At 36.8% G+C, this 20,303-nt stretch overlaps 1 protein-coding gene across 3 annotated transcripts in view; it reads right to left on the bottom strand.

The window, feature by feature from the left end:
* Positions 1 to 20,303, bottom strand: part of RAPGEF2 (Rap guanine nucleotide exchange factor 2) — a 190,520-nt gene that overhangs the window by 37,045 nt on the left and 133,172 nt on the right. For all 3 annotated transcript variants that reach the window (XM_081959660.1, XM_081959662.1, XM_081959661.1), the window contains exons 8-16: positions 19,271 to 19,448; positions 14,844 to 14,980; positions 13,190 to 13,348; positions 12,096 to 12,248; positions 8,823 to 8,987; positions 3,512 to 3,619; positions 3,209 to 3,412; positions 2,791 to 2,899; positions 26 to 272 (exon numbers count right to left, since the gene is read on the bottom strand). In XM_081959660.1, the coding sequence (XP_081815786.1) occupies positions 26 to 272; positions 2,791 to 2,899; positions 3,209 to 3,412; positions 3,512 to 3,619; positions 8,823 to 8,987; positions 12,096 to 12,248; positions 13,190 to 13,348; positions 14,844 to 14,980; positions 19,271 to 19,448 (1,460 nt within the window). The remainder of the gene's footprint in view (positions 1 to 25; positions 273 to 2,790; positions 2,900 to 3,208; positions 3,413 to 3,511; positions 3,620 to 8,822; positions 8,988 to 12,095; positions 12,249 to 13,189; positions 13,349 to 14,843; positions 14,981 to 19,270; positions 19,449 to 20,303) is intronic.

The raw sequence follows: 20,303 nt of genomic DNA, 5'->3' as shown, positions 1-20,303 counted from the left end.
TTGTCCTTCTACATATCACACTCACTTGTATGGTTTCTGAGGCAGGATACTGATGCGGGTTTTGTCCAGGATTTTCTTTAACTTGTTTCTTCCTCCAACAGTGTTGGCTTTGCTTTTCTTTGTTACTTTTTCCAGGCCCATCACCTGTTCCACATCAACTGCAAGATCTGGGATGGAGTAACGGCTTGCTTTTTTAATATCACCAATTTTAGGAAGATGGGGAGCACCATTTCTTTTGTCCTCAGACAATCTTGCTAGAAGTTCTTTAAAAACTGCACAGGAAGGAAAAGAAAGCATGTAGAAAAAAATAGCCCCCCCTCCCGATATATACTTTTCAAGTTTCAATACATATAAAAGGTCAGTCTAGTTCCACCAATCCATTTTATAGGCAGAACGGAGTCTTCAAGACATACAGATGTCTTCATGTACAATCATATTTGGAATGGAATGTCCATCACTAAGCAATGCATTCATTAAATGATTTGCATTTGATTTTACATTTTACGCCATGGTTTTTAAGCAAATCACTACCAGTGTTAAGTGAATCACATGGTCATTTAGGAATCTGGCTTCCACCATTGACTTTGCCGACAGAACCCCTCTGGATTCCCAGGAGGGAAGAAATGTAATCCAAAGGATCAAAAGACAGTGAAGTTTAGATAGTTTGTGTGGGAGAACGAGTTAAGACAGCTTGTTCCTAGTAGTTCTCAGAATATCTTTCATGGTGCAAATGATCTGTTTTAATTTGGCCAGATTTCTGTCTATAGATCAAAAACAATAAAGGAAACTGCTTTGAAGAACTTCAATGTGTCTTTCTTAATTTTTGGAGCCTAACATCTTGATTGTTCTCCTTGATCTCTCAACAGCTTTCAAATACCATCAACTATGGTGTCCTTTGGTGCCAACTTCACGAATTTTGTACTGGTTCCTTCCTTCAAGGCCAGTTCTTATCGGCGTTAATAGGGAGTGAGAGATCCAGTTCATGGCTCCTCCTTTGTGGGGTACTGCAGGGATCAATGTTCACTCCTTTTTAATATCTACATGAAACTTCCGGGTGAGAACATCCGACACCATGGGAGGAAATATCATCAGTATGCTGATGATACACAGCTTTACCTTTCCATCCCAATGAGCCAAGTGATGCTGTGGCTGCCCTTTTTCAGTACACGGAGGCTGTAGAGGTCTGGATAGGGGACAACAAGCTTTGGCTGAACCCTGGCAAGATAGAGTGGCTGTGGGTACAAGAGACCTCAGGATCCAGTTATTTTTTCATCTTTAATTCTGGATAGGCTTGCACTACCATAGATTAGATTCACCGCACAATCTGGGGGTTTTCTTGGACTTGTGTCTCCTGCTCTAAGAGGAGGTGGCAGTTATGGCTAGGAGGACCTTTGTACAACTTTGCATTATACACCACCCTCCAACCTAGATCATGAGACCCTGCACATAGTTACTCATGCCCTAGTCATCTCTTTTTGGATTACTATAATATGCTCTACTTGGAGCTATCCTTGAAACGAATTTGCTACAGCTGGTGCAGAATGCAATGATGTGCACACTTTTGGGGAACCCTTGGGTGACACATATAATACTATTGCGTAACTTCAGAGTTCTCTTAGACTCATGGCTCCTGCTGAAGAGCAGGTGGAAGCTGTGGCTTGTGCTTTGTGCAACTCTGCATTTTGTGCCAATTATGTCCTTTCCTGGACAGGGAGGCTCTCCATTTTTTCATTCATGCCCTAGTCACTTTCTGATTGGACGATTGCAATGTGCTCTACATGGGGCTACCCTTCCAAGTATATGGAAGCTGACCCAACGAAGTTTAAGAAGGCAACCTTATCTGCTGCTATCCCTGAATTATGCAATATCCTTTCCTCTCCTGGCTTGCCATAAAGAGGTCAAAACCTGGCTCTGCAAGGGCATGAAAAGCAAAAAGGTCCATGCTGGTGCCATGAGGGCCCTCTCTTTGCCTTATTAAGCAGTGTTAAATGACCATCTTTGAATTATTTTTATTTGTTTGGAATTTTATAATGTTTTAATATTTTTAACCCTAAATTAATCTTATTTTACTGTTAATTTTATATGCTGTTTCATATATTGATTATATTGTGTATCTCCCAGAGCCCCTCTTTGAAACATGAAATGTAAATAAACAAACATATATCATTGTCTTTTTGCTGAGTTTAATGTGATATGCAATGGCAATAAATAATTTATAGTTATCCATTTTTCTTTCATGCACTGCTCAAGCCCCTAATTTTTCTGATGGGCTCAAGGTTGACTCAGCCTTCCATCCTTCTGAGGTCAGTGAAATGAGGACCCAGATTGCTGGGGGCAATATGACATTGTAAATTGCCCAGAGGGTCTTGTAAAGCACTATGGGATGGTATATAATTTTAACTGTTCTTGCCATTGATATGAAGAATGGGGATTTTGTCCTTCTGTTAACAATACTTGTGTTGCAAACTGTACTAACCTAGCCAGGTTGTTTATTAATTTGATCAATTCTAAAATCTGCTTGCTTTTATATACAAACAAATATTGTTAATGCTTGCAGGTTTATGCAGCTTTTAATAGCATTTATTTACATATTAATTTATTGATTGTGGATTGGCTTATTTTATTTTTTATCATCATGATCATTTTATTGGAACCAGTGGTGTTTTAAGTCATTATGTTATTAGTGAGTTAGAATCATATAGTATTTGGTGGTATACAGGCTACTTAAATAAATGTTGCATCACATTTTTAACAAACTTTATTTGAATAAACTTTGTCATTAATACTTACCAAATAAGTTAGTTTTCACAGTGATAGATAAATGGGTATTATTTTGAAGAATTTCCATGGCTTTTGCTAGCTGAATATTTTCAAAGTTCTGGCCATTCACCTCCAATATCTAGATAGAGAAACAAGAGAGTCTCATACTGGCAAATTAGAAAAATCAGAAGTTTAAAATATATTATAAAAACAGCACTATTTGTTTTCAATGAGTTCCCATTCAACTGATCTTTTTAGAATATGCGTCTCTCTGTAACTGACTGTCTCCTTCACAAAAATTCCTAGTGTTCCAGAAATGATAACCTTTCTGCAAATCTCCTGTGCTTTCCTACTCCTTTTTCTCCCTCTTTTCATATAAAAATGAAATGGCTAAACATTGTCTTTTTCTGGAAGTGCCTACTGACATTTCAAACATTAATTTGCATACCTGATCTCCACGTTTCAACCCTGCTTCAGTAGCTTTGCTACCCAAATCTACACTGTCAACGAAGATTCCAAATCCCTTTTCAGATCCTCCTAGTAATAAGAAAGGCAAAGGAGCTTCCCGAGATGGCTTTGTTAATGTGATCATCCTTCGTTTAGCTTTAGCAGCACATGCAATATTTAACAGCCTCAGATGTCCACCCATTTTCTGCAAGCAAAAATAATAATTTATAGCTGTTAATTTCAATGTTATTCTTAATAGAGCACCAAAACTTTTTTCTTTCCTTGTCTAGAGGTCTATTTATACCTCTCTTTCCAAATTGTTCTCAAATTCCTCCAGAAAACGAGTCATTGCAGAGTCTCCCTCAAAATCATTGAAGTGATTGTTCACCCACAATAACACTACCCGTGTAACCTGAAGGAAGTATAAAATTGTGTTACATTTCATATAAAAATATTACATTCAGTGAAATAATGTTAATGACATTTAACTTGATAGAATGATGTGAAATTCATCATTTTTATAAGAGTACATGAATATTAAAAAAAACAATCTGGATTTATTTTTTAAAAAATTAAAACATACGTTGTCTTACCTGAATGTTGATTCTCATGGAACAGCAGGACGGCTCAGGAGTGGGTATTCTCAAAGCCTGATTGGTCGAGAGACTGAGGCAATAATTCAGAAGCCACGCCTATTACTCTCCTCTTCCTTGGCCCAGTTTAACGAGGTCGTAGCTTCACCTGCCCCATACATCCCTGCGACCCGTCCACTCACACAGAGAGGGACTACTCCGGGTGCCGTCCTCCAGAGAGTGCCAGAGGGCAGCGCCCAGAAGTAGGGCCTTCTCTGTAGTGGGCCCCACCCTTTGGAATGACCTCCCCCCAGACATCAGGACTACAACCGACCTTCGCTCCTTCCGTATGAAGCTGAAAACCTACCTGTTTCGACTAGCTGACCTGGCATAATTCTACAACCTCTCCAGCCCTGGGCATTTTTAATTGGTAATTTTAGTTTTTAAGGGTTAATTTCACTGGGGTTTTAACTTTTTTAGGTATTGTAACTTATTTATTTATTCTTACCTCCTCTGTACGCTATATAATACTTTTGTACGTCGCCCCGAGTCCCTGTGGGGAGAGGGGGCGACTAATAAGTTCAAGTAATAAATAAATAATAAATAAATAAGGATCTCAAATAAATAAGGGAAGACAAACAAGGGAGCCCTCTCCCCTCTCCCATTAGCTAACAGCCAGCTGCAACTACTGGGCGGGGGGAAAACCTGAGGCGTCCTGCTGTTTCATGAGAATCTATGTTCAGGTAAGACAACATATGTTCTCCATGGATACAGCAGGACGGCTCAGCAGTGGGACGTACCAGAGTTAACGTCCTAAGGATGGGCCACTAAGACTGTTCTGTCCGTCTAGGTGAGTGTACGACTTGTTGAACTACTCTGTGGCCGAAAGATCAGTGGACGCAAAAGCATCCAGCCGATAGTGTCAAATAAAAGGAGACGGCGAGGACCAGGACACTGCTCTGCAGATGTCCTCTATGGGTGCACTAGTGCTCCATGCTGCAGAGGTAGCTGCACTTCTTGTGGAATGTGCAGTAATTCCTTCTGGGACTGGTAGGTGTTGTGCCTCATAGGCCTTTACAATAGACCCTCTCAACCACCTCCCAATCGTGGCAAGTGACACTCTAGTGCCCCTGGAGGAAGGCTGAAAGGAAACGAAGAGAGCCTCTGACTTACAGAACCAGGCTGTCCTCTTTAGGTAGATTCGTAGGGCCCTACGAACATCCAATCTATGCCATTGATGCTCTCTCTCTCCCAATGGCCTGGGACAGAAGTCCAGGAGGACCACCTCCTGTGATCTGTGGAAGAGAGTTGACCTTTGGAAGAAAGGTTGGGTCTAATTGAAGGATCACTCTGTTTTCATGAAAGATGCATAGGTCAGCACGAGATGACAGAGCTTCGAGTTCCGAAATGCGCCTGGCGGAGGTGACCACCACTAGGAAGGCCACCTTAAGCGTTAGGAACTGGAGAGAGATGGTCCTAATTGGCTCAAACTGTTTGCCCACTAGGGCCTGGAGAATGGTGGGTAGATCCCATGAGGGAAACCTGTGGACCAACGGGAGCCGCAGGTTGGAGGTCCCTTTAAGGATGATCGGCTGGTGGGCTAAGGTAGAGTAATGACCATCCCCCAGTGGAAATGGTGGAGATGAATCGCGGCAGCTGGGCATTCGCCTGCATGGCAAAAAGGTTGACAGCTGGCATCCTGAAGCGATGGCAAATCTGCTGGAACAGCTCAGGTTGCAAATTGCCACTCCCCATGGTCCACGGTGGCCACGCTTAGCCAGTCGGCCTGCAGGTTCGCCATCCCAAGATGTGCTCTGCCACAATCGATCCCAGGTGTCTCTCCACCCATGTGCCTAGTCTCAGGGCTTCAACCCATAGGGACTTTGAGTGCCCTCTTGCTGGTTTACATGGGCTTTTGCCGCCACATTGTCCGTGAGCACGACCACGTGTTGGCCCTTGAGCCGGATCTTGAAATGGAGTAGTGCTAGGCGAGCTGCCTTGAGCTCTAACCAATTTATGTTGTGAAGGAGGTCGGCCTCTGTCCACCATCCCTGCACTAGCTGGTTCTCTAACACCGCTCACTCACAGCTGCATCTGTGGTTAGTGTTAGACGAGGCGGTTCCCAAATCTTGGATCCCAGACTTAGGGCTGGAGACAGCCACCATCGTAGGGACAGAAGAATCTGCGGAGAAATGCACACCAATACCGTTGATGCACTGGTGCCCTGTTGCTGGAATGGAATCAAGGCCCATTGCAATGTTCTGGAGTGTAAGTGGGCCCAGGGCATGATGCCTATGCAGGAAATCATTTTTCCTAAAAGGCTGGATAACGTGAATATGGACACCAACCGAGCTCGACGTACCTGATGTATTAGTTGGACAAGGCTGTCCAGTTCTATTTCCTGAATATCAAGGAGATGAGTGATGGCGTTTCTCATAGGTTTACGCTTTTCCCTGACCTTGGACATGGAGAAGACCCTAAAGCAATTGGGGGGCGAAGGAGAACAACTCGAGCCTGAGCCCCTCACGTACTGTGCTAAGTACCCATGTGTCCATGGTGACCACCTCCCAGGCTTCCGCAAAGATGGCGAGGCGACCGATGGGATGATCCATTTGCAAATTCCATGTTATAGAATCGGCGGTCAGTAGCCCCTGGGTTGGAGAATGCCTGTGGATGGGCCCCCTGATTTTTAACTACTTCAGAAAACAGCTGTGGGGCAGGTATCTCCTCCTTGTCTGGTTGGGGCTGAGAGCATAGGATACCTTTCTTGGCTGGCTGGGACTGAGCTGTAGGAGTTTGGGTAGGAGGAACTTAGGCAGGTAACTCCAAATCAGCTGTAGCCCTGGCCTTGCGAAGGAGGAAAACAACCAGAAAAGGCAGGAGGATCTGGTTTAGATGAGTCCTCATCTTCAGGTAAGTCTAGGTCCCTCTGGGGCTCCTCCCCCATTGGGATGCCTAACTGGCCACTGAGGGTGAGGCAGGTCTGACCTCCATAGGAATCCTGGTCTCCTGCTGCGAGTGGAGCTAGGTCCCTTGTCTACAGGTTGTTTGGCTGGGGCCTTGTCTTTCTGGCGTAGCCAGAAGCAATGCCATGTGAAATGGCCTGAGCAATCAGTTGTTGCATGCACTCAGGAATATCCTGCATGAAATCCTCAGGGAGGGATTAATCTTGGGGGGGGGGAGAGAAAATCCCTAGGATTGGGTGATCCTTGGGGAGCCAAAGAGATATGAGGGATATGCTGGACACCGAGCAAGCAAAGTGGTTCCACATCTCTACCAGGCAAAGGGGACAACAAAACTTCTATTCCTCTCCTTGAACACTGTGGGCTGCAGAAGCTAGCTGTTTCTCTGCTCTGGCTACCCTCTTTTCTAAGGCTTTCTGCCTGTGTTGTTCATCCCTCTCCACTGCCCTGGATTGGCATTGGACCGCAACCTTGCTGTTGGAGGTTTCAAAATGGCCACCATACCTTGCTGCGAGGCTCTGGAGGCTTCACTGCTCGTCAAGGTCTCCGAAAGTCCAGCGGCTGAATTTAAGGGAGCCACACAACCTCCACGACTACGGAGGATTCCTCTGCTCCCTGAGGCTAACCCAGTCAGGGGATTCCCCTTGAGGGGTAAGACACCTCCACAGATCAGGTGAGCACTATAGGCTACCTCTCTATTACTCTCAACTATTTTAGACTTTCAGATGTCCAATTTTGTTTAAGCTTTGTCCATAAACTGATAATTCAGAAGTGGAGCCAAGGAAATTACTTCTTCTCTTAGACCAGACTGAGTTAAACTGGGCCAAGGAAGAGGAGAGTCATAGGTGTGGCTTCTGAATTATTGACACAGTCTCTCGACCAATCAGGCTATGAGGATACCCACGCCTGAGCCGTCCTGCTGTATCCATGGAGAAAATGTATATTTTCTGAATGATTAATTTCACCATAATTTCTTTGCAAATGAGAATACACAATAGTTTTGAAATCATTATTTTAGTTACAGCAAACATTCTGAGAGAAAGATTTATTATTAACAGGTCCTTTTAAATTTCTGATTATCCTGCTTTATAGCTGAGGTTCAGACTGTCCTGACCCGTATGTCCTCATGCAAAGTCCTAAATCCCGGCTCTCCTCTCAATAACTGGACCAGAATTTTGGAAGAGCCTATATAAAATGAAAATACCTTAAATGAGACGCATGCTGATTGGCCTTAACTGACTATTATTATTGTCATTTGTGTTATTCAATTATCCTGCTTTGTAAGTTCTGAAAGTTATTATATTACATTATTTTACATTATCTCTTATTTCATTTTTAATTCTTTGTTTCCAGTTTTTTTCAAATTGTAAATCACCCAGTTTTATTCTTGCAAATTGGGCAGAAATATGAATCTAATAAATAAGTAATCTATCAGTTCCAACAAAATGTTATATTCTTAATTTGCTAATTAAAATGGCTAGAATTAGCTATTTGCCGAGCTTCTTCTTCATTGTTCACAAACTTCAGAATATACCTTTCGGAACAATGACTGCTTCCCACGGGCTTTTTTTCGGAAAAGGTGAGTTTAGTGTTTTAATTTGCTTTCAAACTATTTAATACCTATTAAATTCCAATCTTTTTTGCAATTTACCAATATTAAAATCTTCTAACAGAGCATGTTGCTTAAAACTACATGTAGTATATACAATATTTTCTTAAATTATAAGAAGAGATGGACAGATTTAACATTCCATATTAAGGAAACTTTGCAGGTAAATGGTGGTAATAAAGCTAACAAAATGTCAAAATTGGGGGAAAAAACAGCCAACCAAAAAAATTTAAACATGAAAATTCTACTAAAAAATCTAGAAAAAGAGTTTGCACTTTTTCTTTCTAATGGAAAAAAATTAATAGTTTTTTACTATGTGAAATGACACTGTGTTAGATATAATGAATAAATATGTTAGATGCTATTTTTTTCCACTGACCTGAAAAAATTATTGTCACCCTCCAGTCCCATCTAAACTATCCAAAAAATTACAATTAAAATAAGGACATAGAAGCAAATTATTTATACAACCTTATCCCTGAGGCTAGGATCATTAAACCACTCCAATAATTTTTTTCCCACTTCCATTGGGCTTGAAAGGAAGGTTCTGTATGTCAATAGGAAATCTTCTATGTAAGTTGGATCCACTACTGAATGTTCTTCAACTAAATGCATTGTTAATCTCTCCGGTGTTCCCTGTAAAAGTAAACATTCAAACATCAACAAATGAATGTGGTTTTTTTGCATCTTATTTATTTCACCAAATTTAAAACAGAATGGAATCTTTATTAGACTATATTTAAAATCAGACAATGATATATCACACACACACACACACACACACGAGACCATCATTCATGGTATATGCAACTTTCTCTGCTACCTGCAAAATTAGTACCGGGCAGTTTTAGCAAAGTTCAGTTTTACCACAAGAGTTGTTTGTGCGTGTGTGTGAGATTCGCACACACTTTTTGTGGAAGCTGAATAATAATTTGCAAGATGTTTTTTAAAATATAGATCCTAGCTTGGCTAAAATATCATGAAAATTCTTGCAATAAAACTGAACTTTGCTAAAACTGCCCACTACTATCTGCATATATCAAAGAAAGTTGTATATAGTATGAATATAAATAATGCTGGTCTTCTAGTCTACATCTTCTATAACTTATTAAAGCATTACACAAAAGCTTCAGACCGAAACCAAGATGAACTATAAAAGTTAGCAGCAACAGCAATAGCACTTATATATGACTTCACAGTGCTTTACAGCACTCTCTAAGCAATTTACAGAGTCAGCATATTGTCCGAAACAACCTGAATCCTCATTTTACCCATCTCAGAAGGATGGAAAGCTGAGTCAACCTTGAGCTGGTGAGACTCGAACAGCTGAACTGCTGGCAGTCAGCAGTCGGAGAAGTAGCTGCAGTACTGCATTCTAAGCACTATATCATTATGCTTCTTAATACAATATTTAATTATAATATTTAATTATGTTTATATATTTAATATATAATAAAATATATTTAACCAAATTTATTTAACAAGATGAAAAGAAAAACATAAATAGTGTAGAACATTGAAAATAATAAGATGCAAATTTAGACATTAAAACTAGAGATATAGTAAAATATGGATGTGGTTTGGCTATGGAGTGGCTACGCAACTTGTTTACTGTGTGTGTGTAAGAATCATTATTGTTTCTCTTTGTAAAAAGAAAAATAGAAAGAGTGAGTGCAAAAACTATTGGAGGATTCGTTTGTTAAATATGTATGGGAAATGTTAGAATTCTAATAGTTGATATAAGAATAAAAAATGGTTGATATCAGAATAAAAAGTGATTAAAATGTGGAAAGTATTAAGTGGTGGCAAAGTGATTAGAATGCAGTACTGCAGGCTACAGAAAAACCTCTGGTCATGAACACTTCTGACCACGACCAAATTGGGGGGATGACCAAAAATTTCACAATTTATTTGCATCTGGTCACGAACAAATACTCGGGTGATGATCAAACACAACCGTGGTGATTTCCCCAACTGCGGGAATCTCCCCTTCCACACCGTTTCTTTTGTACAGTTAACCTCGCTTCCGGACACGACCAAATCGGGTTGTGACCCAAGTCATGGAACGGATTACAGTCATGACCGAAATTTCTACTGTACTTCTGCTGATGGCCACCTGCCTGCAATTTGGCAGTTCGAATCTCACCAGGCTTAAGGATGACTCAGCCTTCCCTCCTTCCAAGGTGGGTAAAATGAGGACCCAGATTGTTGGTACAGTGTGTTACCCACACTGTAGAGTGTGTAAAAAAAGCATCTTAGAGAGGGCTGTAAAGCACTGTAAAGCGGCATATAAGTCTAAGTGCTATTGCTATTATGCGGTCATATTGGACATTCATGTAAGAAGGATATTTATTGTGCATTTACTGAAAGCATATGATAAAGCTTTTGAATTATGAAATCTTTGGATGTATGTGGCATTATAGGTTATGCACTAAGAATGGCATTTAATGGAACTAAAATATGCATGAGAGTAAAAGAGAGTAGTTCAATTGTGACTAAGGAGTAAGGCAAGTACCCCTTTTATAGAGAAATAGATAAGAAATCCTCATGGTTATGTTAAAGTGATGGGTTGGTTGAAAGTGAAATGTGAAAAAAAAAAACCAGATTAGACAGATACATTTTGTAGTTTTGTATAGTATTTACAAAAGATGGTGATATCTATATATCTTAGGATCTGCAAGTGTTATTAGAAACTGAGGAATAGTATCTGGTCTGTTATGAGTAAAGAATGCTTCCTGAAAAATATGAAACTGGCTGCAGATAAAATCTTGCTTCTGCCAACTTCTTTATGAGTACTGAGATTAGAGTACTTTATAGAGTACAGAAGAAACATTAAAGCAAGGTGAATACAGTGGAAATGAGCACTTGGGAAGTGTAAGTATTGTAGTAAAATATAATTTCAAGAATGAATAGATATCAAATAAGTATGGACTGAAGTGAGTGACTACTATTCACAAGAGAATGTATGTGGATTAAACTGCAGAAAATATATGCCAGAAAAAGGGAATAGGCTGAGAAGAGGGAAGATCAGAATATAATAGTTGGATGGCATTGAAGAGATTCTCGAAGGAGACTGAGGATGTTTTAAAAAAAGGTATGTAGGAATTGGTGGTGGATAGTGTAGGGATGCAGTAAAAGAAAATAAAAGGGGGAAATAAAGCTATATATAGTATTATACTGAATGGTGCCGGAATAAACAATTTTAGTTACATTTTTTCTTTATCTCACTCCTTAAATTTTGTTTAATTTAAACAAAAAAATTAAAAATAGTTTGATGTGATAAAATGTAGTCCAGATTCCCAACAAAGAATTCAGTCAAGAGACAATTCGGTTCAGAGAACTTGTGTGAGAGAAAAAAGGTGAAGACAGCTCCTCCTTAATAGTTTCCAGAGTGTATGCTTTATGGGGGAGTTGGTATGCTTTAGTTTAGCAACATTCTGTTTATGGGTGAACAACAATAAATAAACCTCTATGGTAGGGTCACAACATATCTTTCTTGCTTTTTGGAGATTGACATCTACTATTTCTTACTTCCTTTTTGTATTCGGCATAACAATGCTTAACCAGAAAAGGGAAACTGCATGTATATTTGAATATATCTAAGAATTCAGTTTTCTCTTAAAAATTACAAATGCTTAAAACCATTGAAAATAAGGCAGTATTTGTATATTATATTAATATACAAATATTCCGTAAACAGTATTCATTTTTCCCCATTACATACACGGTGATATAAAAAAATACCTTAATAACAATGTGACCTTTTCTTGTTCCAGTGCGATCCAGTTCCCTATGCTCTTTTACCATAACAATCTCTCCTTCCTCTTCTACCTTTTGCATGTTCTTTTCTACTTGGTTCAGTATGCGACAGTAATCTTGTTGGGCTATGCATACAAACTGGGAACAGAGGTTTGCAACAGCGCATTAATTATTTTGAATTTTATCCAAATATCAACAATATTTAAAATTTTAAAGCTACAGTACTATCCTTAATTCCCTAATGTAAATTATGAAGTAAGAATTCAGGCATAATAGAAAAATAAAAATAAATAGCATTCATCACAAACCTTTGGATCTCCATTCAAATTTAAGATGTATAACTTCAATGTGCTTATTCCACAATAACTACACTTATAATCTTAGCAGAGTTAATGTATTTATGCTCTTTTTAATACTCTGCAGTCAAATCCAATATATTTCTAGAATCTTTGTTTGATTTTAGAATAGCAAATTAGGTCATCTTTTTTAGAAGATGAATATGCAACAATAATTACTGCTACCTCAAGTATTTGTATAAACTAGGAAAACTGTATTAGGTTTCTTGTTTATGAAAGTGCTTCAATAATTAATTCAATTTGAATAAATAATATCACAACAATCTCATATCACCATTCCCTTCCTTTTCTCGAATAAACAAATTTCAATGCAAATATGGCATCTTCCAGATATGTGGACTTTTTACCTGTGCTAGGTGGGGAATTAGTCATGCAGAGGGAAGTGCCTAGTTAGGGAAATGTTAGAGAGAACACAATGCATTTCTGAAAAAAATATAGACAGTTTTTCTGGAGCATCAAACACATATACGCTTATGAATGGTGGCTCCAAGAACATACTGATATATAGATGTAGTAAGATTCAGACAACTAGGCAGTCTGTAATATGTATATATAGAAGGTTATTCAGGAGACATAGGATGAAACTTATAATTGAAAAGAAAGGACAAAATTCTATTTCTGCCAGCAGTGGGGTGAAACACAAAAGGCACAGAAATTTAATAATGTCCAATCATAATAAATTTGTAAACTCTTCTAATGGTTCACTCAGATTTCGAATTCTACCTGGCAGTCATCCACTTTGGTTCTCATGATTCCTTTCATATATTCTTTGTCCATAGTCGGAGAAACACCAAAACTGTTTCCCATGCATAATATTTCTGTTCTTCCATCTGGATATGTTACTTCTACAGAACCATTCAAAATAACAGACCAGGAATCAAGCTAAAAACAAAGCACATTATTTCAGATAAGCAAGATAAAACTTCATTTTCAGTTTTCTTCTAATAAATGCTTGCAAATAGGGGGGGTGGGGGGGGAATACACTGATTCACATAGGATACAAATTTTTAGGTGAAGAAAGTCCAATTAAATACCTAATTAAGTCCAATTAAATACCTAATTTACACATTCAGTCGACAAAAAATAAAGATATCCAACGATATTCTGGTCTCATTTTTGAGCTATTTCCTGGATAAATAAAATAATAGTCCCCAATATATGGACATTCATATGTTCGAAGTTACGGCGGCAATGAATTATAATTATAACCAGTCCTCAGAGTTCTGGCCATCCCAGCATCCCGTGATCTGAACGTGGATGCTTGGCAACTGATATATATTTACAAATGGCTACAGCACTCCATGATGACATGATTGCCATTTGCAACTCTCTCTGCAGGCTTCCCCAGAAATCAATGGGGAAGCTGGCAATGAATGTCCCATGTCACTGGGCTCAGTCTCCCCCACACCCTGTACCCTACCTTAGTCCCTCTGCATTTTCAACATAGTAGCCACTCACAGTCCTGTAGCACCTGTGCGACTCACGTCTCGCCTCTCATGTACTCCCTTGCATCCTAATGCATTTTTCCTGACCTGTGCTGCATTTCCCCATGTCTCCGCTTCATGCTGACCCAAGCTTCTCACAGACACCCTCACAATTTTATGCACTGTCCCTGACTCATGTTATATCACTTGCACACTCTTGCATCCACTTCAACCCATTCCACATCTCTTGTGCATCCTCTCATACCCTCCCCTGCATTGGCATACCCCTACCTGATTCTCCCCCATACACCCCCTTGCTCAGTGGTGGGTTTCAATTTATTTTACTACCTGTTTGCAGAAATGTCTGGGCGGGTGGATGGAGCCTCCCACTGCCACCACTACCGGTTCGCCCGATCCGGGGTGAACCGGCAGAAACCCAGCTCTACTCTTGCTCTTTCCCTCAGCCTGCTTGTCAGCCTGAAACTTGTAACTTTCAGTTGCAAGCTGATTTTAGCTGTGGGAAGCCAGCAGAAAGTTGTCTCATCTAATGATTATGGCATTCAGTTAACAATGGGAGCCAGAACTGTAGGAATTGCTGTCACAAAGTTATGTAGTTGTGCTTTATAGCCACACTGCTTATTTACGGTTAGATTTACTTCTGCTATAATCTACACAAAGTAAGAACTGGATAGAGAATCCCAGTATTTTAATCACATACATTTCAAATTACCTGTGGTACCTACTCAGAGATGTATTTATATTTGAATGAAGAAATTCATTTTCATAATACATACAAAAATGGTGTATCGATCATTTTAATGTCAATACTGTAACCCAATGCATGTATTTTATGTTCAGCAATGTATCTATGATTTTTATGAATAATGTATTTATTATATGAAGTAAACTGAAATAAATTTGTTACTTGAGAAGAAGCTACAAATACTACTTACTTCTTCTCCATCATTTAGAACAATGGTTCCTGCTCTTTCTACAACTGCAAATACCATCACAGCACAAAGTTCTCTTCTCACTGACATTGTCATGTTAGCAAAAGCTGGTAATTGATGCATGAATTCCAAGAGTTGTTCTAGAAAAGAAAATATAGCAGTTATATACGTACGTGCAACGTAATCTTACTAAAGATAATTAAAATATTCCATCTATTGTATTATATATATATATATATATATATATATATATATATATATATATATATATATATATATATATATATATATATATATATATATATATATATATATATATATATATATATATATATATATATATATATAGTTTTGCCACAAACTGTTTAAACTAATATTAAAAATAAAAAAGCCATTTCACAACTTTTAAAAAAATAAATGAATCATGTTTAGAAAAAAAAAACAAATTTCATGTGTATAAACCTTTCTAGCATATTGGGCATATATTAGGTTAATAGGACCCACTTACTGATAGACATTATTGGTTCAAATGGCATTCAGATCAGTTTTATCTTAATAGAATGTTATACTTGCTGGAAAAAAATGTATATTCTGTCAGATGTAAGATTATGATCTTGCTTTTTACTTAGAATGCTGAGTGTGATTTATAGCAAGCAAGCAAATATGTTTCCACACACATCCCAAAAGCATTTAATATTTTAGAAGACTCATTAATGTTATTTGACTATGCTTATATTTTTATATTATTATTTATAATTACAATCTTCTGATAATTTTGGTTCATAAAACAGACATGGAAAAATATATTCCCCTCAATATTTTTCATGTTATTAAATATATATTTTATTTTAATAATAAAAATACCTAGTTTCTTCTTGACCTGTTGTGTTATTAATTTAGGGCTATCAGATTCCTTATCAGCTTCCTCAATACCTTCAACAATGGCAGAGCCTCTAATGTATTGGAAAAGTTCTTTAAAATTCCAGAGACGTAATGGGTCCTGGATTGTGACACATTTTGTAAGTTACCCATTTGAGGTATTTTGTGTGAAAAAGTTTTTCCCTATGATGCACTGTTTTGCTCAGCTAAAAGTTACAGATACAAGAATCTTAATAGCATAGATAATAAAAACTATATGACTAGTTGTATAGATAATGAATACTATAGATAATAAATGTTGCCTGATTCCCCAGCTTTAAGAAAACTGTAACTTAACAATAGAAGAAATAAAATAAAAACAAAATATATAAACCAAAAAATAAACTGAGTTTGCAAACAAACCAAAGGAGTGGTTGGCATATAAATTACAAAAAAAGGAAAACAAAATGAATTGAAACTACAAGAGGCAGGTATTGTATTAATGGATACAGCCACACAAAAAGTATTTCATCAATATTATTCCAAGTTGTATAAAGGAAATGACATCTCTCTTGAGGAAAAAATAGATAAAATTCAAAGAAAATTTATGAAGTATTACAGAGAAGGAGAGAGATTATGAATGGACCTATAGCGGAAGATTCTGAAGCTATAAAAATATTAAATCAGGAGCAGTGCCTGGACTAGATGAATGATCAGGTTCTTATTATAATTGTTTCGAGGATTAACTTTTACAACCTTTATAAAACATGATGAACTCTATCTTATAGGGAAGAAAGATGCAGAAATTTGGAAAGAGGCCAAAATACCACTAACACCTAAAGAGGAACAAATGTTGACTTTAACAAGAAACTGTAGACCAGTATCATTATTGAATACTGACTACAAGTTATTCACAAGAACTTTAGCTGGCAAACTGAAAATAATTTTGCAAGAGTTTGTTCATACGTATCAAGGTAGGTGTTTACAGAAAAAAACAGTTAAAGCACAACCTTAAAATATTCTGGAATACTTGAATCATCATAATGAAAAACAAACTGCACTGATTTTCTTACATTCAGGGGAAAAAACCCTTTGACAATTTGAACTGTGTTTTCCTATACAAGATTTTGAGCTATGAAGAATTTTGGAGAGTACTTTAAAAATGGGTAATATTGATTTACACTTCACAGAAAGCACAAATAGTTATTAATGGCGGTCTAACAAAACATGTGAAATACAAAAGAAACAAAACAGGCCATCAACGCATGTTCTGTTTATTTGGTTCTTGAAATACTGGACAAAGACATAAGGCAAGATGACAGGATTGTGGGAGAAAAGATTACAAAATAAACTTGTAAATTAAAGATTGACTTGGTGTTGATTTGGGAAGATCCATTAAAGGGAATTGAAACATTAAAAGGAAATTATAAGAATTTGGTGCATTAGCAAGTTTCAAGATTACCAAATAGAAGTAGATATTAAAAATACAGATGAAGCAGAACTGGCAAATAAAATAGGTTTTAAGATTGAAAAGAATATAACAGATCTGATTATCACCATGGCAAATGTAAACTATGTTATTTTAAAATAACTGTTATGACATGAAATGAAGCTAAAAAACATTTTTAGATGGAAGATGGGAAAAACTACAACTGTCATTGCTGAAGAAAATGTATGTGATAAAAATGAATGTCTTGCTTAGATTAATGATTTTGTTTTAGACAAAACTTGTCTTGACAATTGATCTACCATTTAAAAAGTGACAGAAGAGTATATTTAAATTTGGCCAAACAAAATGAGTTAAATATAAGGTGCTACAAATTGCAAAGGAAAGAGGAGGCTTGAGGTCTACCTGATTTGAAACTGTATTTTGTACCTTGTTTGAAACGGAGAGTGAGTGCTGCTTTGAAATATAAGGATTTGCAGTTATAAGGACATGATCTGATATTTAAGTGGCATAGATGTTTGTGGTACAACAAAGGCAATGTTAATGTGCCTTTTTATAATCATTTTGTTAGAGGTGCCAAACTGAGAATATAGAATAGATACAAACCCAGGTGTGCCTTAAAACCTTATGGCTTTAAGAATAAGTATCATTTTTAGGCACGTTAAGAAGCAAATACCAATGGCTCAAAGAAATATTAGAATGTTGTCAATAGGAAAGTAAAATAAAATCAAGAGAATTGGTGGTAGGTTGATATAGTTGTCAGATTTTTTTTACTTACAGTTATTAGAAATATTTAAAGTAGATAAAAGGATGTATGGTTTTGAACATTGTAAGACTGAATGTGAAACAGAATTATGTACAAATGATAAACATGTAATTGCTAAAATGTAATTTTTTAATTTAAATTTGAAAAGAAGAATAGGAGAAATAATGTATGATAAAGTATGCTTAAAATTTTGGTGGAACAATATACAGGTGGGACAAATATACAGCGGCGACAATGGAAAATATATGGTTGAAAAAATTGAAATTTACACTATGCTATAAACTTAAAGATAATTTTTTTATAAATTTATATATTGTTGGTATACTGTATGTCACCAGAGAAATTTTCTAGAATGTACAAAGTCATCCCAAAGTTAGAAATGTGAACAATAAAAATATTTTATCATGTTTGGTAGATATACAAAAATGTCTAAAATTTTGGATTCAAACAGATATACTGATTCAAGATGCTTTTAAAAATTAATATACAATTAAAACCACAGGCTTTTTCTTTTGAAATTGATGTGAAAAAAGTCATGAAACTTTGTTTTTAAAAACCATAACTGCAGCTAGATTGTTGTATGCATAAAGACAGAAATTTTCAATATCATTCACAATGGAGGAATGGTTGGTGAAGGTAGGACTTGCCAAGATAGCTAAATTGACTTCTTTATGAGAGAAAATAATTTTATTGCTCACTGGAAACCTCTTGACTTTTTTTTCATAAAAAAGAAAAAAAATGAGCTTATGATTTATGGTTTTGATGATTAAACACAATACATTATAGAAAGAAGACCATCATGTTATAACCATAGAGAAAGAAATACATTTATAATTGGATTTATAACTGCTGTGAGGATTGGAAGCCATTTCTATGTACCTTTTTTCTTTCTTGTATATTTACTTTTATATTTCTTGCACATTAAGCTTTCTTGTTGATTTCTTTTCTTTTTCTTACTTTATATTGGTTTGCATTAGTTTAATTGACCTTTTTAATTTTATATATGCATGTATGTGTGTGCGTGAGATACTAAAGTTAAATGCTTAAAGTTCTAGTGTATTTCAAGCTCTACTTCTACCATTGAAAACTTCCGAAGCAAAAAATACGAATCCTTAAATATTTTCAGTAAAGACTGAATGTGATAGAAATGGAGAGAATGGAGTGGAAAAACCAACAGGTTTTATCACTGCATGCATATACATGTTCATTTCGGACATTTAGAATTTTGTTTTGTTAATTCTATTTTGATTCATGGAAATAATTTGCTTCAGTTACATTCTGAAACAGAAAATATCTCATCAAAAGTTGTTCGGTTTTTATATCCTCCTTTCCTTCTTTTTGGTGTCAATGGTAGCTTACCGATATCATCATCTGTCCTGTCTATTGGATCTTTTTCTAGACAGTCTCTAACAATATCTCTGCTCATTAAAGGATCAGAAGCCCTCTCAATATCTTCTTCATCATCATCATCTTCAGAATCTACTGCTGTTTCTGGTAATCCACTCAGGTCCATGTCACCAGCTTCACTTTCTGTGGCCTAAAATGATAATATAAAATTTAGAACAAAGGATTTCTATGATGTTATCAAAACATTAAATTAATGGATTTGATGTATTACTTTTTATATGTTTGCCAAAAATAAGTCCTAAAGTAAAAATCCCAACATGTTGTAAATATTAAGGACCAAACTTACTTTAGTGAAAGTTCAGAAGCAACAGTGATATTTGAAAAGATTATATTTCAATAAATCACTTTTATGTTTTGAGATATATTTATGATGATAATTTTATTAAAGATATCCACAGCCTTCAAAGGTTTGTTGTTGTTGTTATTGTTGAAGTACAATGGGATATACGAGTATACTAGATCAGTGGCAGCACATGCAGTCCCAAATCCCCTCCTATCTCAACAAGAATCCCAGACATCACAACCTGCCACTATCTATTATAGCTATACAGACGCTAATTTCTCATTCTCAGCTTTATGGCCCGACAGCTGCTCATTCGTTCTGCCCAATGCTCCTTTTCTGGGATACCTCGACCATTTTTTCAACACATAACCAATGCCCAATTGACTTTGATTTTTCCATTTATAACTTCCCAGGCCACCTTCCTATTTTTTTAAACAGCAGAAATTACTAAATACTATAGAGACATAAGAAAAATGGAAGTTTATTTTTTTTCCAATTTTATTAATTAAAAATATAAAAATAGAATTCAATTTAGGATTGCACTGGCTTTTTTTGACTGTGGTGGCACACTGTTGGCTCATATTTAATTGGTTGTCCATTAAGAATACATGATCCCTCTCTCAGTTACTGCTATTAAGCCTGGTATTACCCAATCTATACATCCACTTTTTGTATTTCTTGTCTAAGTGTAAGACTTTACTT

The sequence above is a fragment of the Natrix helvetica genome (assembly GCF_964273705.1).
Source record: "Natrix helvetica genome assembly, chromosome: 7".
In the NCBI taxonomy this organism is placed as follows: Eukaryota; Metazoa; Chordata; class Lepidosauria; order Squamata; family Natricidae; genus Natrix; species Natrix helvetica.
The sequence above is the reverse complement of the archived record's forward strand: the minus strand, read 5'-3'. Positions and strand labels throughout refer to the sequence as shown.